The 27,934-nt window shown below is 48.8% G+C and overlaps 1 protein-coding gene across 7 annotated transcripts in view; it reads right to left on the bottom strand.

Annotated features, from left to right (window-relative positions):
• The window catches only part of ARSG (arylsulfatase G), an 85,919-nt gene that overhangs the window by 22,127 nt on the left and 35,858 nt on the right, over positions 1 to 27,934 (bottom strand). For 2 of the 7 annotated variants that reach the window (XR_004376048.2, XM_075071885.1), the window contains exons 1-8: positions 24,453 to 24,896; positions 20,456 to 20,643; positions 18,609 to 18,656; positions 17,549 to 17,660; positions 16,489 to 16,626; positions 5,386 to 5,478; positions 4,681 to 4,877; positions 2,783 to 2,863 (exon numbers count right to left, since the gene is read on the bottom strand). Coding sequence is in view for 6 of the 7 variants with exons in the window: in XM_075071885.1 (XP_074927986.1) it covers positions 2,783 to 2,863; positions 4,681 to 4,877; positions 5,386 to 5,478; positions 16,489 to 16,626; positions 17,549 to 17,660; positions 18,609 to 18,656; positions 20,456 to 20,643; positions 24,453 to 24,676 (1,081 nt within the window). In the remaining variant the exon portion in view is untranslated. Of the gene's footprint in view, positions 1 to 2,782; positions 2,864 to 4,680; positions 4,878 to 5,385; positions 5,479 to 16,488; positions 16,627 to 17,548; positions 17,661 to 18,608; positions 18,657 to 20,455; positions 20,644 to 24,452; positions 24,897 to 27,934 lie in introns of those variants that run through there. The other 5 variants (XM_032797146.2, XM_032797148.2, XM_032797147.2 and 2 more) reach the window with 5 other exon arrangements.

Raw genomic sequence — 27,934 nt, 5'->3', positions numbered from 1 at the left:
GCTGCGCTACTTATACCACGTACTGTGGTGTGTTTAGTTACACAGGAAGCCAGAGCAGCCTCCTGATGGGCTCAGGGTGACATTTTCAGTAGTAAACACTACGCTGAAACAAAACAAAATAAAACAAAAAAATCCACGTGGATTTTTCTCAGTAATAAAGGTTGCACAATTGTGTGATGCCATCAAATTACAAAGGTCAAGGCTTTCTACAAAAACTTGACACCAGATAAAACAGAACATTTCCTTGCAAGTAATAACAAATCCATCCCAACAATAGGTCAAAAACGAGGACGTTTCCAGCGGGGAGACAGCACTGCTCCCCCTTTCAGTGCGACTCCCAGGCAAGGTACAAAACAGAGGGAACCGCGCCGGGGGGACACCATCCCCATATGCCTGGGAGGGGTGATGGTGGGTCCACTGCTTCCTTTCATAGCAAATTCAACACATCTCCAGCAGCTCCTCAAGTCCAAGGCGATGCAGCTGACACATGTCAGGGTTCCAGTAGAGTACCAGCCCACCCAGGTTCGGGTGTAACAGCTAAGGGCCCAACCAGCCAGAGATGGGAAGACAGTTTCCCCAGCGGTTTGGGGGCTGCTGCAGAGGAGAGGCAAAGTTTTTATTCTGCTGTACAGAGCTCACGGAGAGGGTGGGAAAAAGCCTAGACTGCAGTATTGCTATTCTCCCTCCCAGGAAGGGCCTAATCTAAAGCCATCAAAGTCCCTGGAAAGACTCCTGGGATTTGGATCAGGGCCTAAGGAAAAGTCAGGTTGCTTGAAAAGTGATTTCACTAATAACCAATGCTCTTTTGTAAACTTGCCAGCTAGTTTCAGGCCTCACCCAACCCATATAAAAAGCCTTGTCACCACAGGAATGACACTCACAACACTGACAGCCTCCCTTGTTCCCCTAAACCTCTACCTAAAAAAATCCCACAAACACCCTCTCCTAATCAGAGACTTGAGCCCAAAAAGGGAGAAGTAGCAGAGACACCATGAAGTCCAGCAGGGACTGATTTTATATGGTAGGTGCTCAGGTACTGCAGTAATGGGTGGCAGTCTAGAACAGGCAGACAGATCACATACTCTGGGGATGTCATGATAAGCAAACCACATCCATAAGAAGACAAAAGGGACCTGAGGCAATAGAACAGAGATCAGCACCTATAGGATTGAGATGCTGTAGAACAAAGATATTAGCATCTCATAGGCACTTTGAAATATCTATAAATATTCCTTTTTTGCATGAAGTTTAAGAAGGAACCTAGAGGGATTTTAAAAATCATTGCTCCTGACAGGTGTTTCTATATCCTTATGGAATCTGTCCCCTTTCTGTGAGGTCTGATCTGTAGGGTTGTCTGTGAGCAGTGGGTTTCTAGCCCTGGTTTGTTCTTGTAGGGTTGCGAGTGGGTGCTAGGCTGTCTGTTGTTATCATAGGCTTGGCTGCTCATAGATGTGTTGGGTTGTTGCTAAAGATTTATTTTTTTATTAGGTCAGAAGAGAATACAACCCCGATTTGATGATTTCTAGGAAATGGAGAAGGGGAGAGAAAAAAAAGTGATAAAAAAATAACCAAGCAAGAATGGCAAAAAGATGCAAGGAAGAGGGAGTACCCCTTGTTTGGCCGGCCAGCCCCACAGCCACCTTTTCTCGGAATCCCACATCAGTTTCCTTCAGGCCTCTACTATATTTGGAAGATGTCAGGAAACAGATGAGGAAAGAGATGCTGCCTCACTCCGCTGTCCCCTCCCCTTCTGTCCTGGAGCAAATGAGGAAATGTAACCCGACACACAGTCACAGTGCGTAACACAAGCAGAAGCGGGAAAAGCCTGACTCATGCTGGAGACTTTTGGCTGCTTCTGTGTAAATAATCAAAGCCACTACACAGATGGCTCCACTGGAGACAGCAAACACTAAAACCACACCTCCATACAGTTAGATTTTAGGGCTTACAATGACACACACTTACAGGCCTGATTTCCAGAAACACAGGGCACCCTGAACCCCTACGAAAGTCAGTGGGAGCTCAGTACTTCCAGGACAATAAAATCCAAGCTCTAAAGTAATTCTCAGCACAGTCAGAGCACAGGTCTCAGCTTGGGTCACCTCAAGAGCTGGGTGGACTTGAAGACCTTTTATATGCATCTCTCAGCATCCTTCACCGTCAGGGCCAGATTATAGTTTTATATCTATCTAGAAGCTAAAGTATACCTCGCTATAGGCCCAGACCTAGCGGCAGTCAGTTAAAAAATTATGTTTGTAACTATTGTGCAATAAGAGAAAAGCTTGAAATATGAGCCATGTGTGAACAATACCTGCCTGAGTCTGCAGACAGCCTAAGACAACAGCTCCAAGAGGCACGAACTTCTCCAGTCATCTGAAGGCTGCTGCTTCCATAAGAAAGGGTAGGGCCATGCATGGGGGAGGGGCCAGAAGACTCCATGGACATGCGTCCAGGGCCCCAGATTGCCTTAATTCAGCCAGATGCCCCATGACATTTTGGGGAAACATGTGCCATTTAGTACTAGCTGGTCCACTCTAAAGAAAAGAAAATTGCTCTTCAAAAATTGGAGCTCTGCAGGTAAATCAATCCGTGGCAGAGCTGGTCCAGCAGTAGCCAGACAGCTGGGAGTGAACTCTGCCAGAGGCAGGGAAGTGTCCTATCTCTCCCTTCTGCTTGGTGGCCAGATTTGAACAAGGGCCTTCCAGGAGCAGGTCCCTCCCAGCAGGTCACATGTGATGGCTACCAAGATGGTAATAGCATTGCCAGCAGCCTTGTTGGTTACCTCGTTGCCTTTGCCATGCCCCGGAGAATGGGCCCACGCTCCCTGCAAGCTTGCACTTCTGAGCCCAAGGGCCATTGTCTCCTGGAGGAGAGAAAAAAAACCCTCGCTGAGTAACAGCCTGAGACAGACAAGTTGGACTGAAACACAGCGAACAAGTCAGACCATGAAGGCCATAGGAGACAAGCTAGCCTCCGTCCCTAGGGCACAATCTCAGATCAGCTCCATCAAAACGAAGTGTTACGCTGATTTTCACCTGGGAAACAGAGTGAAGATGGCCCAACCTCACACAGCTTCCATGGAGCAGATTGTCTGGTGGCCTCTCTGAATCGAGGGTGCTCCAGACAGAGCCCCCGATGTTTGGGGGGAAGTGGGGAGCTGCTGCGGATGATATTTTCTCCCCATGGGGGAGCTCATAGGCCCTTTAAAGAGGCAACCAATCCCCTGCTCCCCTCCTCTGCAGTGCCTGACAGCTTTTTACCTCGGCGGGCGCCTGAGTGAGGACTGACTGAACGGCTGACAATGGAGGTTAGTTTCAAATAACAGGGCCACGTTTTCTCAAGGGGGCTGAGCTTCCACTCAGGAGATTGAGTCTAAGATGGGGGAGGGTGGGAGGGAGGACAAGAACAATTTGGCGTTAATGAGCCGCAGAGCTGTTCCTGTTATCTGAATGGCAGTGAAGCAAGACATCCTCGTTAGGGAGGCGTCTCAGCAAGAGCGGATTTGGGTTTTTTAATTAACAGGGATTTGAGGTTTAATTTGTGGACACGGATGTCCAGGTTCATCCCTCGCGCCCCCCGCCCCCAAGCGGGGCAGCCTGGGGAGGGTGGGGGATGGGGAGATGGTTGGAAAACAAGTTGCCTGACAGAAGGGATCATTGCCGAGTCTGATGGAGCAGCATGGCCCTGTGAGGCCCAAACCTTTCCTATAAAGCAAGTGGAGAGTCCAGCCTCCCTAGCAACTCCCCAAAGCGGGGGAGTCTGACCTATCTAGGCAAATTTACAGCCTCCCATCTGCACGGTGTCTGAGTGCCAGTGGACCAGCACCTCAGACAGGGTCTGACCAACAGGAGAATCCAGAGAAAACTCTCTGGGGATCCCAGGCCCCATTCCCCACACACCCCCAATTTCAAGGGGGAGAGGAGTCCCTCAAATTTCATGATGGGCCTGAGAGCCAGTTCCTCAGAGTAACCGTGTCGCTCTCAGTGGTGTCTCCTGGGTCTCACCAGAGGCCAGACACCAATCAGCATTTTCCACAATCCAATTTTGAGAATTGCTCTGGGCATGCAACCGGCCAGACTGTCTCAGTCCATCTTGTGCCTGCAGCTCCTCTTGCCCATTGCTCCCCGTCTCCCTGAAAGCCCACTTGGCCAGGAGGGGTTTAGTCCTCACCTCTGTTGTTCCTCCCCTCCCCCCCCGGTATTCTGGATTACACAGGGCTGTCCTGTGCTGGTTTGCCGTGCTCGACAGAAGGGCCAGGGAAGGGAACTCAACAAAGATGGCAGGGCCACATGAGACAGGCAGGATAATAGGAATGGAAGAAACAAGACCCGCAGAGCTCCTGCTCTTGTTACACCTGTGAAACTCCACTGACACCAGTGCCGCAGCTCCCAGTTCACACCAGAATAACCGAGAGCAGAGCTTGGCCTGTGGCTTTAGTACTGCTTAACGCAGATGAATACAAAGGAGCAGAGTTCATGGAAGATGAGATCCACCCCCTTGTGCAGAGCCTGTGAACAAGTCCTCCTCTCCCCCAAATTAAGCCCCACTTCATCCCTAAGACAGCGTCCCATTTGCACGAGGCTCCCCTTCACCCTTTGCCTTGCCTGCAGATCCCAGCAGTATGTAAATGTCAGTTATCGAGATGATCTGTTGTTACTGCAGCTGGTTTTATTGCTTCACCTGTGAACCAAAGGAATGTGTTTTCCTTCCAGCAGCCGTCAACTTTGTCCTTTATCCGTCCCACCAGGGCATCCATCTCCCTCAGGCTGGCTCGATATGGCTCAGGGAAGGAGGAGCTGGAGGGAGGCTGAGCGAGGACCAAGGGCACGTGCATATGGGCCAGCGCTAAGTATAGGAAGAACGGGCGTCCGCTTTCACTAGACAGGAAACACAGGAAGTGTATTTAGCAAGCTGGGTATGAGAAAGGTGCGGGGGAGGGTGGAGAGCTTGGGCAGCAGGGCAGGGCACGGGGAAAGGTTTTCCACAATCTCTAATGCAGAAGGAACTTTTACAGAAGGCCACCAGTGGATAGGCACTGCACTGGGACCCAGGAGATCTGGGGTCGATTCTGGCTGTGTCATAGATACACCGGGGAACCTTGGGCAAGTCACTTCACTGCTTGGTGCCTCCCTTCCCCCTCCCACCGTCCACCTGACTTATCTATTAACAGTGTGAGCTCCCTGAGGGAGGGACTCGCTCACTCTGGGTTTGCACAGCAGCTAGCACAATGGGGCCTTGAACTCAGCTGGAGCCTTGTGGCTTCACCTCATGGGCCTCCACTCTCATAGCTGAGGAAGGTTAGATAGAACCTGCTGTGGCAAATCAAAGACGACACTCTTAGCCCTTTCTACCACGCACACAGCCCGTCATCCTGGGACTCCGCACCTTGCTCCCAGGACTCTCAGCACCTGCAGTGTGGGAGGAGAGAGCTCCGGACTGGGAATCCAGCCTGCACCAGGGCATGGCAGTGCTGGACCCCTGTGAGGGAGAAGAAGTGCTTGGAGCTGGGGGCTAGCAGGAGGAGTCACATGAGGCAAGCAAACAGGATCTATCCCTCCCCTGCAGGAACAAGCAAATGAGATAGGAGACTTGATACAGAGGGGTCTCTCTGCCTCAGGCTTAGTACACACGCTACCCCAGGCAGCGTCTCTTTCTGATCCTGAGGCCAGGCTCTCCCCCTTGTCTCCAGCCCTGCAGTCCAAAGGCCGTTCTAGGCAAATCACTAAGTCCAAAGTCACCCAGTCAGCTGTCAGGTACTTCATCCCCCAGGCCTGTAAAACTCCCCACTCTCCTAGGGCCAATAATCAGAGCAAGCGCAATCTACGGTTGGTGCAGTCATAAACATGGCAGGCAGTGATGCCAGGAAGGGGACCTGTTTGCAAGGGCCGGCGAGCCCCCAGCCTGTGCAGGAATGTGGAATGCCAAACTTCGACAGAGACTGAGGGAGCCTAGCGCAGACAGCAGCGTTGGATTCCCAAACAGGGCTGGGGCAGAGGGTCGGACACACCCACCTTTCTGCACTGGCCATTCCTGGCTCTGGGAAGGGGTAGCAGGGGCTGCACGCCTGGATTCACTGTGCACACCTCAGACACCAGCTTCTGGCCCTGGCCAGATCAGCCTCGCCTGCCCTTCCACCTTCACATGAGCAGACTGGGAGGGGGAGGGATGGAGAGGGGTCACTGGCTTTTCTGCAGATAAAATCTACATGAGAGGCGAAGCTCAAGGAAGAAACCAGCAAACCTGCCTCCCAGGTGGGTTCAAGCAGCCTCAGCACCTGTCCTGGAGTCAAGCAGCTGCATGAAGTCCCAAGCCCAGCCTCATTCTTTCCTGTCACTGGGCGAGAGTCAGTTTTTCCCTGGCGCTGTTCACGTATCCCAGAATTTTATTTGCTTTTCCCCCAGTTGCTAAGCGCCCGCTGCATCCACCACCGCTCCTGGCCCAGCCTGAGGAACCTGGGAGCGCGGGGGCTGTTTCCTCGCCCCAATTTCACTTCCTAAGCTCATTTCTTGGCAGTCAGATGCACTCGCTGCTTGGCTGCTTTCCAGGGCTCATTCTCCTTCCTGGCTGCCTGCAGTCCCGCAGCGATCTACAGAACAGGTTCAGCAGCTGCAATGCAAGCTTGCTCCACCGTCCCCCTGTCAACATGCCACAAACCTGACCCAAAGGGGCCACAGCTAGGGCCTTGCCAGCACAGACAAGCTGAGGGAAGTCTCTGACTGCAGCTCCCGGAGCTCGATCAGCATTAGCATTAGCATTAGGCATGGAGCTGTACTGTGTTAAGTTGATAGTGGGAGTTTTCCCTCTAATGGTCAGTCCTGCATAGGAGAGGGCCGTTCTGCCACCAGGGCCCTGCAAACCTCAGCCTCAGCAAGAATTCCCACAGCTCTGCCCCCCAACCCCACCAGACCCCATGCCTGCGGAGTTAAGGATGAAGGGGATTGACGAGTTTTGGAGGGAGGCTCAACTCTCCTCCCCTTCAAGAGATTCTGGGGCCACCTAAGGAGGAGGATGATAACGAGGTTAGGCCACGAGCGTAAGACTTGGGAGCCCCAGGTTCAACTTCCTACTTCACTCCAGACTCTCTGTGTGCCCATAAGCAAGTTATTGGCCTCTCTGTTCCTCAGTGTCCCATCTGTACAACCAGAACTGCCAAGTGCTTTGCGAACTACTGTGTTTCCCTTTGTTTTCATTCCTCTGCAGAAATCCAAGGTAAGATCTGGACTCCGCTGCATCAGGAAGTAATTTTAAAGGATTAAAACACAGAGGGAAACAACGACATCAGCTGCACAGTGGTGTCTCAGAACTGCAAACCACACACATTCAACTTCTCACAAGGCATCTTTAGAGGAGAATCCTGTTATTGAACAAACCGGAGGGCTGCTGATCACCCCTCTGAAGTTTGTTTTTAAATCACCAGTGGACACATCCTGTTTTCTTGTTTATGGGCTATATTTATTTTCTCAAAAGAGGCCCACTCTTCCTCAGGGCCCTGTGAAGGGAAGGGTGGGATGACAAGTGATCAGGAGGAACTGGGTCATCCCAGTGATGCGTGTGTGTGCGCGCGCACACGTCAAACAAAGGCCTGGAAGTCACCGAAGGATACTGCAGCCTGCCTCACTAATTCCCAGCCCTGCAAGTCTGTGCAGTCTCTGCTGCCAAACCAGGGTCTTATCATTGCAGCCTGATCAAATTTTAAAAGAATTAAGACGCTATCATGATTCCAGCAGAGCACATTTCGACTTTGCGGCCTATGTTTCCTTCCTTTGCCTAATGGATGTCTCCCACATCAAGTGAAAACATCAGTCAATCCTAAAGCTTCCTGAATAGCCTTTTTATTTCATAGCCTAGCTGGAGCCAGCCGAAGTGTCGCACTCTATTGCACTTTGTTGTTGGGCTGTAACATTCCCGTACAAAATTTAGCTTTAATTAAAATAGGCATATATGTTTCTAGCCATTACTGCTGTGGAGGGGGAAATCACTTTCCCTATGTGGTGTGATGCAACACTGTTTTTCTGAGATTGCAGAGCCTGAAACAATAGCTCAGGGCAAAGATGGGAAACTGTCCCTTTTATTTCAACAGGGTATCAACCTTTGAAACTTTAAGTAAGGACAATTTCAGCAACAGCACTGTTAACCGCCTCAGTGTCAATCGTTTTCACAGACCCAGCCCAGCTACACTGAGCAGGGTTTAAACTGAATTAGAGGAGAATACCACCATTTTCACACACCCACACATGGACGCTCTACTCAACAGGACCTCGTTTTCTGAATGCTTTTCTAGAGTCTGTCTCAAGCCAATCTCTGCAAACCCAGGGACAACACTGCAGCAAAATTTCACCCAAAACTATTCACCCGTTCAGCACAAAAGTACGTTCATGGTTCCCTTGACTTCATATCTAGGGAATACTGGTGGAAGTAAATCAAGACCTTAGGAGCAGATCTTTTTGTTCTGTTTGTACCATGCCTTGCACAATGTGACCTAGGTCCGGGGCTTCTAGGTGTTACCATAACACACATAATAAAGTTAATAATTTGGCCCGCTGATTTCAATGGGAGTTTTGCATGAGGGAGCATGTTTGGATCTGGCCCAAACAGCAGGAGTACAATGTTTCTAATAGGAGGTGGGGAAGGAATCCAGAAATAACTGGATTCATCCCCAGTCCACTCAGCTGTGAATCCTGTGAATCCACACTCCATGATGATTCTGCAAAAAATATATACAAAATTTAAATGGTTTAATCCATAACTCATGGGTGGGACTTTTAGATTAAAATCCTTTGACTTTGTATCTCACATTCCCTTGGATCTGTGTCCCTGCCCAGCCTTGACACATCTCACTACACAAAGTATAGCAGACGCACCTTGTGTTCTGTCATTGCCTAGCAATGTGAGAGAGGCAGGCAAAGAAGAACTATAGCAAACTAAACTATTGAAAAGTTAAGCAGCAGCAGCAGCCAAATTGGACTCTGCCTCCGTGAACAGCAACCTGTTTAATCGAGTTCTCAGCAGATAGTGAAACATTTCGCCCAAACAGCTAGAAATTGCTTTAAAAGCTTTTCTGTTAACCCTGCATGTGTACGACCATGCATGGAGCAGCTGCTTCTAAAACAGTCACATGGGATCAGGGCAGCAATTCAGGGACAAGCCTTCCACAGGGCACCCGTGTTTTCGCACAGGCCCCACTGAGGTAGGCAAGTGCCAGGATGCATGTGAACCAGCTGGGGGTTAAGTACGTGCACAAGGAAGCCCCAGTTTGGGGTATCTGTGCCCCTAAAATGGGTGCAGATAGAAGGCAAGACCAGGACTGTAGCAGGTTCTAGTTACTCTCACGCCATGACTGCAATGAGGGCTGGGTACCAAGGTGATAGATAAAAAACAGATTAGCACAGAGGTAACTCAGGGCAGAAACTGCCCTGGAAAATACATGTTTAAGGTGTGTCAATACCAACACTCCCTGGTTTAGATAACACAATCTCAGGCTGGTCAGAGCTCAGGCTCAGACTTTGCCATTGATGAGTGAGGCAGGCCTAGCGCTGAACTGACAGGCTCTTCTTGGCGCACGTCAATAGGACGCCAGCCATGTCAGCTTGTTCAAGAGCAGTGGGATGGTTCTAGGATCGCCTTTTTCATCCCCAGAGCAACTGGCAGCTTGTGAGGAAGGATCAACTGCAAATCAGCAGTTCCATGGCTTCTGGAACACAAATTTGCTTTCTACTACTGCCCTGGCAGGATCCAGAGGAACTCTAGCCTCCAGTTCTGACTCGGGGGTATTTAATCCTACCCCAGCAGCTGATCTGGTATGAAGAGAATCGGATTCAAGGCCAGCCCATGCTACCAGCACCAGAATGCTCCAGGTCTCACTACACAGAAAGAGGCTAGTTGCACATGGCATAAATCCCCTTTCCAACCTCTGGCACCAGTATCCCCGTAGAAGGCAACACCCTGCTCTGACTGAAGTCAATGGCCAGACTCCCTTTGGTTCAGTGGGAGAAGGATGAAATCTGCCACACACAGCTGAACTCTGCACTCGAGTGCTCTTTTGAATTAGGCTCTGCAGCCGTGTCTGTTTGATGACTACTTAGCCTCTGCCCAGCCTCACACCATGCAGAAAGCTGGGCTGTAAAAGTGACAGTAGAAAACTGATAGAGAATAGGAACTGGAAGCTACTCTGATCTTTGCCTTGGGACTTGCTATAGTCAGTCCTGGGTCAGTGCTGGTTTTAAGGCTTAGTTTCTCACAAGTCACCATGGCAAGAAAGAAATGCTCTATACACCTTAGGAAATGGAGGAAACCTGGCTTTCTGTTACCCTAACCCTAGCAAGCCAGGATAAAGTGGACCTTAAAGTCACAGCATCCAAATTACCATCCATCTGTATGAGTTGCTTTTTCTGCTTGAATTCCAAACATGAGTTCAGCTGCCACTGTTGCCAGAACCACCAGTGTAAGAAGTCAATGTTTTATCCCACTTAAAATGGTATAAAGCTTTAGAGTCAGACCCTCCACTGTCCTACAGCTTGGGCACATCCAGACCCAGCGAAGTGGAAATGACTTTGCTCTAGGTACCTCTCTAGCTTCTGTCACTGTCATACCTGAGCCCCTCCCATCACAGAAGAGATGCTGACTTTCCCTCTCTTTTTCCCAGCAGGCACCACGAAGCAGGGCTGCAGTTTGTGCTTGAGGACTGAGCTGATGGGATGGAGAGTGTGGTCACGGGAAAGCCTGGGAAGAGAGGCTGGTTTACGCCTTCTCCTGGTCACTCCTGTTTCATCTGTGAGTAGCATGTAGGCTACGAACTAGGAGTTGCAACATAATTTTAGCAACTGGAGTAAGGAAGGAGAAAACCCAAGATGGTAATTAGAAGGATGTGGTTTTCTAGATCTATGACTCTGTGAGCTGCAGGGCAAGGAATGATTTTAAAGACCAGTGTGAATGCTTTCAAGGAGAGTGCACCCTCTAGCATTGCTCCCAGATCATTTATCAGAAAGAAGCAAAGGAGTGTGAGCCCCAAATTCACATTTCAATCATGTGTGTTTTGCAAACTACTAGGCCACTCAAGACACCTCTGCAGCCATTGATCTTGGCTGGCTAGACAAAAGTCTATGACTCTAAATATATATCTATCTGTCCCATCAGACATTGCTATCCTTTTCATCTACATCATCAATCTTCCCACATCCCAGTACGCTGTCCCAGCTGAAGGGAGAAGAAAAAAATTGCCTTCTCAAGGGCTGTCAGCCTGAGAGCAAACAAGTGATTTCAAAAGCATAGTCCATGGGCAGAGCTTAAGTGCCCCAAAGAAAATAGCATTTAACCCCGGTCAAGCTGGGCTTGCTCTTGCACTCCAACAGCTCTGATATTCTAGAGTTTGCCCCTCATGTCCTTGCCCCCTGTTTTAGGCCTGGTGATGCTGGGAATTGTTCAGTTTGGCTTTCCAAGCTCAGGTCAGGAAACAGGATGTCATTTCTGAGTCCTGTTTTCATTCTTCCTATGTAAGTGTCAAAGGATCAAAAATCCCCTTTGTTCTCAGAAAACATTGGACTTGATTCTCAGTTACTCACGGGGAGGAGTAGACTTGAGCAAGAGATAGCTTTAAGCCACCTTTATTTTACATATTCCATATCTGGGGGGCACGCAGAGCGCTGTCTGGCCTCTGGTATAAGCTAGAGCAGTCCCAGGGCTGCTCCAACTCATGTTCTGTTTCCCATGGCCCCTGTGAAACAGAGATAAGCCATAGAGTAATGTACTCCAGCCACAGAGCAGCATACTCTAGCTACATCCCTGACATTTAACAAAAATCATTAGGGGACTGAAGCACATGACTTATGAGGAGAGACTGAGGGAACTGGGATTATTTAGCCTGCAGAAGAGAAAAGCGAGGAGGGATTTGATAGCTGCTTTCAATGACCTGAAAGGAGATGGATCTAGACTGTTGTCAGTGGTAGCAAAGGACAAAACAAGGAGCAATGGTCTCAAGTTGCAGTGGGGGAGGTTTAGATTAGATATTAGGAAACACTGATTCACTAGGAGGGTGGTGAAGCACTGGAATTGGAGGCAGTGGAATCTCCTTCCTTAGAGGTCTTTTAAGGCTCGACAAAGCTCTGGCTGGGATGATTTAGTTGTGGTTGGTCCTGCTTTGAGCAGGGGGTTGGACTAGAACTTCTTGAGGTCCCTTCCAACCCTGATCTTTTGATTCTCCCTGCACCAAGGATTGGGGAACAGAGCTGGCTTAGAGCCCTTTCACTAATTACACACCAGCCAGGGAGGCTCCCAGTTTAAGGGAGATTCTCAGGAGGCTGCTTACATCTTTAAAGCACCTTTACAGTATCCAAGCAGGGCCAAAGAGTAACAGAGAGTTAGGCCCTAACTGTATGTTCTGAGATCAGTGAATGGTACGGGCCTTCTCAGCCCATCAGTTGGGGGCCTTGAGCCAAGCTCACTTACACTGGCAGCAGCACGGGACCCTGCAGTTCAGCTGTCACCAGCCCTGCATAGATGCCTGAGTGGGGAGAGAGACGGGAGTTCAAACACTATGTGAATCTAGCCCTACTGTGGTTCTAGGCTCTATCAAGACTGTGGAGAGGAGCTGGGTCCTGCCCTTGGTCCACACAGCCCACCCGCTATACACTGCCCCCTTTCAAAAGATGCTCCATCAGCCACACTCTCCCCCTCCCCCCAGAGTCCTACCAGAAACAAACAGCCCTTATTGCAGATATGGTGCATCTATTTAGTGCTGGGAGCCATCACTCCTCCCAAGAGGAATTCTCCTGCAACCCATAGCTCTGCAGAAGCCCCCTAGCTTGGGCTGGATTAAACTCTGAGAATCACACCAGGCTTTTGCATCTCAAAAGAAAAACTTCCCTTTTCACAGAGCCTGCTCTGCAAACATATCTCCCCCCACCCCAGCACAAACACACAGCAATAGACTACTCCCCTCTCTCACTCAGCCTGATAAACCTTGCACCTGATCCCTCTCCCCGACTCATCTCCTTCTGGAGTGCCCCTTTAATTAGGCACAACAGGAGCCACCTGTTGACCATCAGTGGCTCCCAGTGCAGGAGATGCCTGCTCTTCTCTCACAGGGAAAGCAGGGCAGCTGTGTCTGGTTAACTCCTGCTGGTAGTTTCCTTCTCCCTGCAGTGTGCCTGCAGCCGTCTCCCCTGTTACATATCTCTCATCCTTTGCTGGGGCTCAGAATGGGGTTCCATTAACTAGGACAAATGTGCAGCTCTCTTCCTCTGGAGAGCACCTTAAACAGGGCCACCTTCACCTGTGAACTCCTTTCCAGGGCCTCAAAGTACCTGTAAACCCATCTCTTCCGGCTGGTTAAATGAGGCTTCTTTGCATCACTGGAGTAGCCCAAAGCAGCCAGAGCATATAGGTGACCCTGGCTCAGGGTCTCCACTGGGCTGTGGGACTTCCCGGAGAGGTGGTGAGGGCAGAGGGGTGGGGTGAAAAAAGGGAGACCTATGCTGACTGTTGCTAAGCCATGTTCTGGTGAGGAGAGCTAAGAGACTGGACTGGGCTCCTAAGTGGAGCAATGGAGGCACCCTCGCAGGAGTCTTTCAGGGCTTGATCCTGTGAGGTGTCCTCAGCTCTTTGGGGAGACCCAAGGGGAACGGAGACATTGGTAACTGCCGACACAGGCTCTCACAGCCGGCCTGGGCAAAGCCCTGGGCTAGCCCCTGCAAGATGGACTCTACAAAGGCCTGTTCCACCTCTAATTTCTATGGCTCCCTGAACCCCCACAGGACTCACTGGGAGCTTTGCAACTGTGGGAATTGAGGAGAACCTCACTCTGACTGACACCAATGGGAATTTTGGGAGGGGAACAGAATCGGGCCTTAAGAGCTGCAGTATTTGGTCCAGTAACAACCCTCCCTTTCCTGTGCTTCCCCAGTTAACGCTGATTTCATAGCATGTGGGGCTAAACCCCCTCTTGCTCTCAGAATGCAGCCTGGCCCTCAATATGTCTGTTACATAAATACAGATTAAAAGACTGGACCTTTCCAAAAAATCTTACCTGTAAGCACACATGACCCCTGCACAGGAGATGCACTGAAGACAGCAGCACTTTTACTACGAGCTTTGCAGAGCATTGTTTTGTGGCTAGCAGCCTTTTCCCCCTTAAAGAGTGTTTTGAAAAGTGACTTCACAGAAACTTTCTACTTCACAGATTCACTCCCTATACATATTCAGAGGGAGGTCCGCCCACTCTGATGACACACTAAGGTTCAGTTTCACATAGGTACATTGGTGGCTAATTCCCATATTTCAATAAGAGTTAGGATCCTAAATACCTCTGGGGATCTGGGCCTAAGACTCCAGTCCTGCAAAACTCTCATTACTACGCTCCTGTTAACTCTGGGACAGTGAGATGGTACCATCAACTATTCTGGCATCAGCAACAGAAATGCAAACTCAGTTCCCACGGCTATGCCAAATTCAGCTTTCAGAAATGCCAGAGGGTGGAATAGGGCAGGGGGAGGGGAATGGGGGAAGCAGGGGCCCAGCATGTGGCATCCTCTCAGCAGCAGCTGGGGCTCCCCGCTTAAGCAGGCCCCTCAAACCCGCACTCTGACAAGCCCTAACCCCCTACACCTGGACCCTCCCACCAAGCTCTCCACTCCCATCCCCATCCCACTGATCCCCAACCAGCTGCACCTGGACCCTCACTCCATCTAGACACACTCTCCCAGCACCTGGACCCCCCATTGAGACCCCACAGCCAAATCCCCCCCCACCGAGTTCCATCTCTCCAGACCTCCCTCTGCTGAGTCCCAACCATCTTCACCTGGATCCCCTGCACAGTCCCACTGCCCCTGCACCCAGAACCCCCCAACAAGCCCCAGTGCATCCACTGAGCCGCCTTCATCCAGACTGCCCCGGACAGAAACCTCTCGCCCCGCACATGGATTCCCCCCACACTAAGCCCCTCCACACTTGGATCCTGCTGGGCTGAGCCTGGCCACCTACACCTGGTGTGCCTGGTGCAGAGGGGCAGGGCCCCAGGGTCTTTCTGGGGCAGCCCCAGCCCTTGCACTGTGTCAGGGTCAGGCGCAGCCTCACTGCCGAGTCCCTGTACCGAGGGAAGTGGGGTCTTCAGAGTGATTTCCCACCTCAATGCAGCCAGTGGCCTGTGCTCCCCACTGCCATGCTGGACCCACAGTTATTTACTGACAAATAAAATTTGCAGAATTTTGTAGAATTTTAAAATATTGTGCCATAATTTATTTTTTTTGGCGTAGAATTCCCCCAGGAGTAACAACAACTCTATTAAAAGAATATTACACTTGCAAAGTCAAAGACTCTAAAGCAGGGGTCGGCAACCTCTGGCATGCGGCTCGCCAGGGTAAGCACCCTGGCGGGCCGGGCCAGTTTGTTTACCTGCCGCATCGGCAGGTTCAGCCAATCGCGGGTCCCACTAGCCACGGTTCACCATCCCAGGCCAATGGGGGTGGCAGGAAGCTGCGGTCAGCACATCCCTCGGCCCACACTGCTTCCCGCCGCCCCAAGGGAGCCGCAGTCCGCCGAACCTGCTGACGCAGCAGGTAGACAAACTGGCCCGGCCCGCCAGGGTGGTTAGCCTAGCGAGCCATGTGCCAGAGGCTGCCGACCCCTGCTCTAAAGTTAGGAAATGCCAGAATTTAGATTGCCTGGGCAACCTTAATTCAAGACCCTTGTGCATAGGCATAATGCTACAGGCTTTAATTACATGGTCACATACTATTTTTTCCACCAGACCCCTGATTCAGTCAGTGCACAGGATGGACAGTGCTCCTGGAGTGAGCAGTTATTCAATATTTTATTTTATCCTCATTGCTCCATATGGCTCATTTACTGAACTCTGTTCAAACCCTGCTCTGAAGACAGCATTAATAATGGGCTTGTAGTGGGGAAGCTGCCCCACTCCTGGAAAACAAGGGTTAAAAGCAGCCCTGGAGAGGGCTGCAGCTGTAAAAGGCTAAGCTGATTGGAATAGCAGCCACAGCTGTGGCCAGCTCAGTTAGGCCCAGCTGGCCCTGATAAGAGGGCTGTGAGCCAGAAGCTGGAAGAGTCTCACTCTAGCCCTGGAATGGGAAGGGCTGATGGTCTGAGAGTAGGGCAGGGCTGGGAAAAGGCAAGAGGGGTTGGAGAGCTCTAGCTTGGCAAATCCCCAGGCTACAGGCCTTGCTAAGGGCCAAAACAGGTACTGAGGTTACAGAGGCATCAGCCCAGAGATAGGTAGGGGGAGCTAGTCCAACCTCCTTGCTAATGATGAGTGACCATGACAAAGTGCAGCCTGCCCCAGTGAGCGGGGGCGCTAGATGATGATTGGCAATTGCCACTGAGGCAAGGTGGGTTTAGAGAGTTGGGGGTTCCCCTGGGAGGGGAGACCCAGAGTGTGGGGGTACTGCTGGGGCAGGAGGCCACCAATATTTGGACACTGCCCCAAGCTCTGCAGAGAGAGCTGCAAAGTGGTGTCTCGGAGGGAGGAGGGGGCAGTCTTACCTTGCATGCTGGATGAACTGAGTTGCTTTTTCTGTGTACTCTGCAGCCAACCCAGTGAGGTTCACAGGTTGTTGGATGATGGTGATGTTTTCAAAGAGAGGAAGAGCCACCTTGGTGTAACAATCTCTCCCATGGCTGCTGGAGAGAAACCAAGAGACCCTGTTAGTAACAAGGGAGGCTTTCTGAATGAAGGAAGCAGGCCTGCTTGTGCCCTGATGTCACTGGGGTCTGTTCACAATGTGACCCAGTCTCAGTTATTCCCCTTGCCTCAGAAATCAAGCCTCTTCACTCTCGGGTTTGGCTGCACATGTGCCATAGACAGCCCTACAGGGGATCTGAGCTCAGCCCCTCACGATCCCCTCCCACTGTGGGAGAGCGAACACATTTTTGTTACCACTGGGGGGCTCCAGCCTAGCTCAGGGCCCCTTGCTGGATGGACACTCAGTAAGGACAGTCCCTGGAGAGTTTATAGTTTCAACAGATGGGAACTGAGGCATAGACAAACTGAGAGACTTATCCAAGATCAGGGGGGTGTCTGTGGCAAAGCCAGGAACTGCGCCCAGATCACCTGTGTCACAGACAAGTGTCTTAACCACTTCCCGCCCATAGACCCCGTTGGTCTCTGACTTCAGCAGGAGCTGGCCAGGGCCAGGGCCCCTCATCTTACTCTCTGGTTACTACCTTGGGCTAGTGCATGAAGGAGCAGTGAGGGGTTCCTCAGGGTTTCCTTGGCCTGAGGGAGCAGTGCTGTGATGCCAGGGAGGAGAGTGAAGGGGATCCAGAGGACCAGCCTGGCCCCGCAAACCTGCTGTGTTTTATACGCACTGCAGGGTGAGAGGGGATAGTCCCGCTGGGGCAGAGCAAGGGGAGAGGAGACCTCAGTGAACATTCCAAACCCTTCATCTTTACAACCCCTGCCAATTTCTCTGTTCCTGGGATCCAAGGGGAAAACATTTTCCATTCAGCTCTGACATTTAGCAAGACGGAGATGCCTTTTATCATCCCCGCTCCCATCAAAGCCCAGACTCCACTCCACCCCACCGCACCGGAGAAGCTGTACCTTGTGGCTCCAGAGCATTGGGGGCACGCCGGACAGGGAGGGAGGTTGTAGCCTGGGGTGTCAGTGCAACCCATGTCGTGACTGTAGGGGATCCCGAAGTAATAGTCAAAACCTGGGATCCAAACAAGTGCGTAAGCCTACTGTGGCCGTTCACCTTTCATACACTGTTTACACAGTTGCTGCTGCTGAGTTTACAAACTCAAGAACGGGAACGGGGTCAGTTCTAGGCAAAACAGCTGCTTCAACCCCTGTCCTGGAAGCAGAACCATGCAGGTGAATGCTCACGCCCATGGGGCTCCATGGGGGTCTGAGTAAAGGTTCGGGAATCTAGTTCATGTTACAGCAGGATGAGAATCCATTGAGACTTCATCGTTTGTACTTTCCTGTGGTTTTTTCTCAACATGGTCCTCTCTTCACAGGGCTCTAATATTGAGTTAATGGAAGGCAGGACCGAGTAAATAAAACAATAAGAGGGACTCTATTCTAAGAACAAATTGACAGCAGTGCTGGACTTTCCTGCAAGCGAAGACAGACTTTTTGGGTATCAACTCCACCTCAGAGATAACTCCACCAACCCCTGTGAGGGCAGCCCTGGCTGTGACCTTAAACACAGGGAGATCCAGAGCACAAATATCCTCTACTTCACCTCGGCTACCAAAAGGAATTCACACCTCATAGACTGCGCCCTCACTCTGCAAGCCCATGGGAGCTGGGCAACAGGCATCGCCACCCAATAACTAGAATTACTCCTTCCACAGGGAATTCAAGTCACTGGCCATCCCACAAACCCCTCCTACCGCTGTGGGAGTGGGCAGGGGTTGCAGAGTCTCCTGTGCAGCAGAACTTCTCTGGCAAGAGACAGAGCAGTGTGTGGCCAGTGGCCCCTGCAGTATCTCTGCAGACTAATGACCTACGGGGAACTGACAGAAGAGCCTGCTGCTGGCTCACTCCTCCCACTCTGAGGGCAATTACCAGGAAGGAGGAGGAGGAGAATGGGTTTAAAAAGAGAAAGGGATGGTAGGAAACAAAACACTTGCTGGGTTTTATAACAAAATCTTACCACGAAAGTTGGGATGATAGAGGCCGCTGTGCCCGAGGTGCCATTTACCTGCATGGAAGCAATAGGAAGTCTTTTCAGAAGGAAAACTTTGTAGGTACTAGTAATTACATATAGTGTCCAGGGCCTGACGTTTTAATCCAGCAACAAGAGTCGCTGTCTTTGCAGGTCCTCTTTAAAGCATGCCATTTTGCCAAGGGATCCATTCCACAAGGGTGTTAGACCTCAGAGGAATTTCATAAAACAATTGTTACATTTTCTCAAGTCTCGCTCATCCTTAAACCCTTACCACGGTTCTGCCAGACATTGTTTTCAAAGACAAGACATTCTAAGAGTTTCGGAATGATCCATTCTTGGCTTCCTCCTCTGCACTGCCACATATGTGTTTTCAAAGATCAAGCACTATATTCTCAGTCCCTGCCAAAATTTGGCCCAGCGTGATGACCAACTGTTTAATTATGAAGCTTTAGCTATTCAGAACAATATCTTGCCATAATTTTGCATGCAAAACAACCTTTGAAGTCACAGAATGATTTTGCATGTAAGTCAATGTAAAGAAATGGCAAGATCTGCATTTAACTAACTGAATTTCCTGGTTTTTGTGACTTTCTTTCATTGCATTTTAATGGCTCTGAATGAAAGTATATGTTTTACTCATTATCCACAGATGACTGATCTGATACACTAAAATGACTCCCTTGGAAGTTGGTACACCGCTCCATATACTTGCAGTATGGAGTTCAAAACTCATGAACTATTGACACAACACATAACATAGCTTTTCATGCTAGCACAGGGTATTATATCAAGGAATATTGGGGTCTGTGGGCACAGAACCATTCTGCGTGTTAATATTTTGATTAAAAGTTACTATATGTAGGAAAAAACATTCTTCGAAAGTTAACCAATTTACACATTTAAATTTTGGAGGCAGCCAAAAGTTTACTTCACATCATGATGTAACCACCCACATTTAAAAAGGCAATTTTAAAAAAATATCATAGAACTGCAAAAAGAGAGGGAGAAAAAGTGAAAAGTCAGAAAAAAAACATCCTTTAAGTTCTTCTTTAATGAATGCACTGGTTTCAATGTAGGGAAAAGAATCCCAAGTGGAGGATGGGCGCCTGTATATATTTTCACAATATTGAAGAAATAAAGATCGATAGATAGATAGATAATATAGGCAGAAAGTACACTGGAGAATATATATTGGCTGAATGGTCCAGAGGCAGCTTGAAACCTGCCCCTGGACCGTTCTGCTAATGTGCCTCAATGCTAAACCAGAAGGGACCAATCCTAGTGGTGAATGAAGAGTCAGTCTTCATGGCATATTTCAAGGTTTGTCTTAGCCGCTGTGACTGCCAGCAAGGGAGCTAGTCATTTCATGCCAAATGAGATGATATTTCTCACGACATACACGTGATGCTCAAGTTCCCTCCACTGAACAGCCTCCACCGTTATTTAACGCTTCTATTACAGTAGCACTCCAAAGCCCCAAGCAAGGTCAGGTGTGCAAGGTGCTGCACAGACCACAGAGACAGACACAGTCCCCACCCCCAAGAGTGTACAACCTAAGTAGTAATAATCACTTGTAGCCATTCCCTGCGTGGGTTGGATCTAAGCCAATGAATTAGCTCCATGGTCCATCCTGTGTCTCTTGAGCAGGGGTGTTGGAACAATCTTTATAGAGGGGGGTACTGAGAGCCATTGAACCAAACTGTATATAATGGAAACCACTTCAAGCCAGGGACTGCTACCTCCAGCACCTATGCCCCGAGCCCCGTCTACCACTGTCTATATAATAAACTGCAAAACAGAACAGTAAGAGCCTTCCACAATGCATTCATTACCTATTACCGCAGTGATGTATCCTGCTTCCTTCAGAACTTCAGCTAACGTAGTCTCATTGAAGGGCAGGCCACCCATTGATGTGACAGCAAAGTTGTGGGTCACTCCATTGCGAATGCCAAGCCTTCCTGTGAGCAGGGAGGCACGGGATGGGGAGCAAGTGGATGCAGCAGAGTGAAAATCCACAAATCTAGAAGAGAAAGAGGCAGAATGTACCTTAGGAATTGTGATTAGAACGTATGACAAAAAGCTGCAAAAATGACCCCCGCTAGCTGACAAAAATTGACATGCTCCCACATGCTGGGCTTTGTTCGAGGAGCCCAGGGCTGCAAACAAACATGCATGGGATTGCCATTCACCTGCCACAAAGTCCAAATGACCATATTGTACATGTTAGCGGCCAATGAGATGCTGAGCTGCCTGAAGATAGCTGAGTTCTTCAAACTACCATGAAGCTATATGGGTTTCAAATTGCCACCCATTCCCTTAGCATTTGAGCATCTTCTGCATAAAGGAAATTGGGAACAGTGAAGCCTTGAGTGGATGTCATGGTGTCTCTTGCTCTTCTCCCTCTTCGGGCACAGTAAACTCTGCTGGGAGTAGAGTGTGTTTGGGAGAGGGAGCAAGAACAGGGAGCGGTTGATGCTGGGAACATCATTGTGATTCTATGGTGGAGACACTTCATCAAGTGGGAAGGTTCTACAGAATTCTCTAAAGCCCGCCCGACTCCAGATTCATCCACAACCAGAGACCTTCAAATGAGACGGATTTGTCACTGGCTTTCATGAGCTTCATGATCTGCATTGTCCCAAAGGAGGGCAACAGTCTTGGCAGTTCATCGATGGAGCTGCGCTCACTAATGCAGTGGGGCGCTGCTCCATTAACTGGTTTGAAGAGGACCACCAATGCCTGGACTGGGTAGCAGAAGTGGACTTGATGAGCTCACCACGACTTATACACTAGAGGAAGTGGGCAGCTGCATTGTATACCAGCTGGAGCCTCTCTCTTGGTTCTCCATTCAAAGACAGGAAAGTGCTGTGACCCAGCCTGGCGGTGATGTGGGCACAGCTCTCTCCCAAGTGGAAGGAAGGGGGTTCCTAGCAAGGCACAAGCAATCAGATGAACAAGTGCAGATGCATTTTTCACGGTGGCCCTGGGCATTTCAGTCCTTAAATACCAGGCTCACCACTTCCCTACTTTGTATCTTCCCAGTCAGACCATTCTCCTCACATCCTCGACAGCAGTGGGAGAGGCTTGTCTTGTCTGGAATACACAGCTGGGTCATTTCCTTAAATTCTGTTGTTGATTCCCCATCTCTAGAACCAACTTCCCCCTGAACCAAGGACTTGATACAGTTTTCTGAGGCCTTTCTCATGCAGCCAGCACTTCTCCTCAGCCTGCCTTGACCTGAGGCTGTTGTCCCACTTCTGTGTAACCACACACTGGCTCCATCGGTCAGGTTTCTCCATCTAATTCTAGGAAATCATTCTCTGAGCAGCCCCAGTTCCACACAGTTCCATGCACCAATTGCTAAATAGCCAGCGGGACTGAAATCCTAGGTAAGAACCTCAAAAGGACAAAGCACTAGAAAATATATCCCAGGGAACAATCTAGCAGTGCTGGGGAGAAGGGAGGTGAACTACAGTGCCTGATCTAGAAGGTTTTTTCTATCACATATAGGAGCTAGACTGGAATTGCCAGACTGGAGCAGATCCATTGTCCACAGAGCTCGGAATCCTGTCCCGACCAGGCGCAGAACCAGGTGTTCCAGAGGAGGGCACAAGGACCCTACAATAGGAAGATGTGAAATGCCCCCATGCAGGTCTCACCCTAATCCCTAAATAGTGAGAGTGGGTGATTTAAACGTTGAAATATGCAGTTTTATAATGGTAGCGAAGTGGTGTGGCCACTCGTCGAGCCAGAGGAGGAGGAACCACTCTCTCTGCCCAGGTAGGCGGAGTCAGGCCAGGCTTGACCCTCTCACCGAAAGTTGAGAGGCGGGGCTGGAGGTACAAAAGGCGGTGCCTCTAGCTCCGCTGGAGCCGAGCCAGAGAAGGAGACAAACGTGCCTTGCTGGCTGCAGCCCGCTGACCCTGCGGCCAAGCCAGGCGGCACCCTGGCCCCGGAGATGACTGAAGCCGGGGAGGAGCTGATGGGTCTGCTGGCAGCTGAGTACCCCGATGAAGAAGAGGATCCTGAGACCACAGACCCAATCTGGAACTCTGCTAGGAAGTAGCCCAGGGAAACCAGACTTCAGTTTGGTGGTGTTGTGGCTTAACAGCCAGTCAGCGTGTTGTGGGAGGATCCCCACTGACCCAGTGGTGGGACACCCCACCACTGTTAGGGCCCTGGGCTGGGATGCAATGTAGTTGGGCAGGCTTCTGCCCCGCTACCCCTGGGGTGGCAGACTCCCCATCCACAGAGTGCTTGCTAGTCTCGCTTGCCTAAGGGTTAGAGCTCATAAACTGCTTTATTGTGCTGCCTGAGTCAGGCCTGAACCTACAGACTACTCATTAGCCCAGCCCTGCCTGAGGCCCTAATCCCTATTGACTATCTGGGGTCCTGCCCTGTTACGAAGGCTGGAAGGGCCATGATTCCAATGACTAGTGAGGCAGTGTGGCCTCCATCTGACCCACAGGAAAAGGGACGACCGCAACACCACTACAATAACCTTTCTAAAACAGGAGTTAATGAACTGGCAAAAGAATAAATTGCACATTCTTGTAACCTAATCCTGGCCACATATTAAATAGTTAACGTTTAGGAACAGCTTTTAAAATGTAAAGCTCTACGTTGATGCTCAGGGTTATTGATACAATGCATTGTATATCCTGATAAAAAGGAATATTAAAATCATTTTCCAGCTGAGATTTCTCTCTGAGTTCTACACAAAAAGACATGGTATGATTTCCTCCGCGATTACCATAACTTGTATTTATCAATGTCCTTAAAGACAAGACTCGTTCACTTGAACCACGACCTGCCTCTAAATATTTGCTGAGATGAAGAAAAGTCTTTACTGCTAAGCAATTAGTTCATGCAAATATTTGTCTATCAGCTATTCCTAGGCTGTCAGAACCCAGGTTCTGTGCCACAGTCAGCATGAAGAACAAATATGTTGCAAACAACCAAAGTTCGAAGCAGTGATGCTATGTTCACTGATCTCCTGTGCATCTGGGCAAGTTTTCCAAGGCAGTCCTAATGCTTACTCAGGAACTCTTTCTTGGGTCACCACCTGCACCTTTTGGCTTGCTGCTGCCTGCAGACCAATGCCATAAATAAGAAGGACACTGTGCACTTGTATCACCCCTTCTCTTGGAGATCTCAGTGGTTTAACAGACACTAAAGCCGGAACTGTCAATGAGGCTATGGAAGCTAGGTTCCCATCTCCAAACCCACCAAGGCCCCTTTGAAAATGCCAGCCTTAAAGCTCAACCTTGCAACCCCTGTGTGAGGTAAGGGAGCATTATTATCCCAATTTTGCTGAGAGAGAAACTGAGGCACAGGCTGGGCAAAGATACTGCCCAAGGTCAACCAGAGCTAGGAATAGAGCCAGAATTCCTGATTCAGCTTCCTGGACTTTAACCACCTTCCCATGGGAAATCTGCCTAATTCTGAGTCAGGTGCAGTATCTTTTGGACCTTCATCGTACAGGCCACTGTAGCAGGCAGGGCCCCCACAGTGTCCTGCCCAGCCACACCCCACTGGTGGCATTAGATCCCTGCTCTTGCTATTTTGAGGGCATATGTGATGTAAGTAATGCACATGCCTCAATGGGGGTGAGGGGAGGGAGTGTCTCAGCATAGGGATGAATTTGACCACAGTAGTCCACAACATGGTTCTCATATGGATCTCAGACAGGATATCCTGGCACTTACTGTTGTTGTTAAGAACTAGTGAGAAACTCTGTCCATTTTTCTGTTGCCCACCTGCTATTTGGTATCATACAACAGGTAAACGGAAGACTCAGAAACAGACAGACGCCTCTTTGAGGCTCACCTCATTCCTTCTGCAGCCATCTGATCCAAGTTAGGAGTGTCCTTGGTTTCTGCCCAGTTGGCCCCAAGATCCCCCCATCCAACATCATCTGCCAAAATGACTATGAAATTCGGCTTGTTCTGAACTGTTCTCTTCTCACCCACACAAAGATCTGAGAGGTGACAGAAGAGCCCAACTAAACAGCCAGCCAGCAGCAGAAGCATTTTCAGGAACAGAATCTCCATGGTGTAAGGCGAACGCCTCCTGGAGACCTTTAGTGTGAGTGAGTCAGTGGTGGTGGCCTATTCCTGCCGCATGCTCCTTTAAGAACGTCCATTATCGTGCTTTCCTCAGACGTGAGTCAACTGTTTATTGCCACCCAAAGCAGCCCTGGGATTCTGCAGAGAAGCAAATTTCACATCTTTGGATGGTGCTGAAGAGACGAGTTACAAAACTGTGGTATTGACTTTTAATCATTTGGAGATTGACTGAACCATAATCTTCCTCTCTCTTTTCCATTTGCAAACAGCTGACATGCTAAGAGAGATCCTGTAGGAAGTCACAATAATCATATTGTCATTTAATAATTGTGGGTTTTTGCTAAATATGCAATTAAAATAACATCTTATTAATATATGGTTTACTTGTTTCTTTCCCAAGCTTCTTTATCCTGATTACAAACTGTCCATACGGCATCCAATTTTATAAATTACTTAGTCCCAGGAAGCATACAATTTAGATTACTGGTGTTTACAGGAGAATTCTCTATTTGGCTTTGTAAGGTGATGATGCCCATTCTTCAAAAGATTAGACAAAAATTGAAGTTAAATGATGTCGAACTGTTCTTTGAATTCCATAAGGGGGACGCCTTTACATTATAGCAAATGTTCCTGTGCAAGAAAAACAAGAGACAATTAGCACTGGAAACAGTTACGCTTTTAGACCTTAATCCTAGTGAGCGTAAGAATTGTTTTTCTATTGCAGAGGCATTTCCTTTGCTTTTCAAACACAGCAGTTGCAATTTTGCTGTCAAATTAAAGGTTGCTGTAACTCAACTGATAACTACTCCAATGCCTGGAAACAAATGCAGTGCCCATTTTCCCTAATCACCACATATCAAACCTACAGACTCTGATTGTATAAACAATCAAGCCTGACTTCTTCTTATGCAATTAAGAATTGAAGATCACTGGAGAAGTAATTTTGCCTAGATTTGCAATGTGATCTCAGAGTTGATCTTTGAGCATGAGGTCATGAGTTCAGAAAAGAATTAGATAAGTCCCTGCAGGACAGGTCCATCAATGGCTATTAGCCAAGATGGTCAACCCCATTCTCTGGGTATTTCTAAACATCTGACTGCTAGTAGCTGGGATTGGAAGACAGGGGATAGATCACTTGTTAATTGCCCTGTTCTGTTCATTCCCTCTGAAGATCTGGTACTGGTCACTGCTGTAAGACAGGATTCTGGGATAGATGGGCCATTGGACTGACCCAGTATAGTGATTCTTCTGTTCTTATGTCATAGGGTGTTACTAATCCGCATTGCAGACAGCAAACAGGCAGATAGGATTTAAATGCAGACTTTCCACAATTTTTAATAATTTACAAGGGCTAAGGTCAGTTAGTAAAACTCAGTTTTAAAAATTAAACCTTATTTACACTGAATAGGCCCACTCCTCACACTGAGCCAGAACATCACAGGCTTCCTCATCTGGAATAGCAGCTTATCCCATGAGCAGTCCTGTTGATGTCAGTGGGATCACTCAAGGAGTTCTCTACATGAGCAAGGGTGTCAGAATCTAGCGTACAGAGAGCAGTGCTGGGCTCACAAACACACAGCAGGGCAGGAGAAGCTAGAGAGAAGCTGATGTAGTGGCTGTGTGCTGACAGATCGTCACGGAAATCAAGGTGGTAGCTGGGGGCAGATTTGGTCCAAAGTGGCTATAGGAAGGCATGTAAGGCAGAACTAAGGGACCAAATGCCTGTAGCGCTGTCTAGAGAAACTGCCTAGAGTTCTAGTTGGGGAACATGTTGAAAGTTACGATTTAACTAAACTAATCAGCCAAGATTTACAAAAAATGAGCTGATGCCTAAGAAATCAGTGTGAATTTCATGACACAGTAACAAGAAATGAGGTGGCAGGAAGCTGGTATAATTTACAAGCCTTCAGGCTATTTATACAAAACCATCAGCACAAGGACTAATCTGCAAGGACAACAAGAATGATATCAGAGGATGAGACATTTGATTGGGCAAAGAACTGGCTTTAATATCAAATACAGAGAGCACTGAGTATGAGCGGCTTGAAGTGGACAGAGCAAGCTAGCTGAGTCCAGCTAGGGCCAGTATTATGACAGATGTTTCCAGTTGTGTATCAATGCCCTTGAGAAAAGAATGTGCAGCTGATGATACAAAACTTGACTCAGTCAACACAATTGAGGAGGGCAACAAAATTAAGAATGATCTAGATAAACTCAAAGGAAGAGTAAATAAATGAATAATAAAAACCAAACAGGCCATGAGATGCAGGGTAAAGAGAGAGAAAACACAACAAACACCATGTGTAGGTCAAGATTTCAGCAGCTGGCAGTGGGAAATAAGTCATAATTTCCCAGTCAAATTCATTATGAAGTTTAAAAAGTCTTAGGGCTCCAGTTCAGATCAGCATCTTTCTTTAGTCTTCTAACTTATAATAAAAAATCATCATAATAAATATAACCTTGTGAAGTTACTTAACACCTTTCATCTGAGGCTCTCAAAGCTCTTTACAGACATTCATTAATGAAGTGTGTGAGGTACAGAACAGCCCTCCAGCTGCACAGACAGTCTAAGTGATTTGTCCAGGATCACACATGAGCCACTGCCTGAGCAAAGAATAGACCTCAGGAGTCCTGACTTCCATTTGCGTGCATTAACCACAAAACCACAGTCATTCCCTGGTGTATTACACTACCAAAAAGAACCTCTATCAGACAGAGAGCTAGATTAGATTGGTACTAAATTTCCTTCACTTCTGGACAGAATTCCCATTGTAGTGAAACAGACTAATGGAGGCAGAATTCCTTCAGAAAGAAGGTTTTGAACGAATGAGCCCAAACTGTTTCCTGCACGGCTCCGTTGATGAAAGTTTTTCCGTTGATGAAAGTTTCTCCATTGATGAAAGTTCCCTGACAGATTTTACTGGTTTTCCTATTATCAGCCTCTGGGCTGAGTTGGTTGTTTTAGTTAGTTTGTTTTTTTCTCCTAATGAAAAGGGAAGCATCTGAAATAAGTAGGGACAGGATACTCTCTTTTCTCAGGTGAAAGCTGCTGTAGACTGCCGTATGCTGCAGAGCTTTTTAAACTTGCCTTGTGTACACAGAGAAACATCCCATAAAGTCTGCCAACTTCCATTGAAAAAAAATATTCCCAGAATAAAATAAACCAATTCTTATAATCTTTTCATAAAATGACTCTGGTTCCAATCCAGCCTGAGGGATTGATCCAGCAAACACTATTAGGTG

Source organism: Chelonoidis abingdonii, chromosome 13 (genome assembly GCF_003597395.2).
Source record: "Chelonoidis abingdonii isolate Lonesome George chromosome 13, CheloAbing_2.0, whole genome shotgun sequence".
NCBI lineage: Eukaryota > Metazoa > Chordata > Testudines > Testudinidae > Chelonoidis > Chelonoidis abingdonii.
Note: the sequence above shows the minus strand (reverse complement) of the source record. Positions and strands in the feature narration are given on the sequence as shown.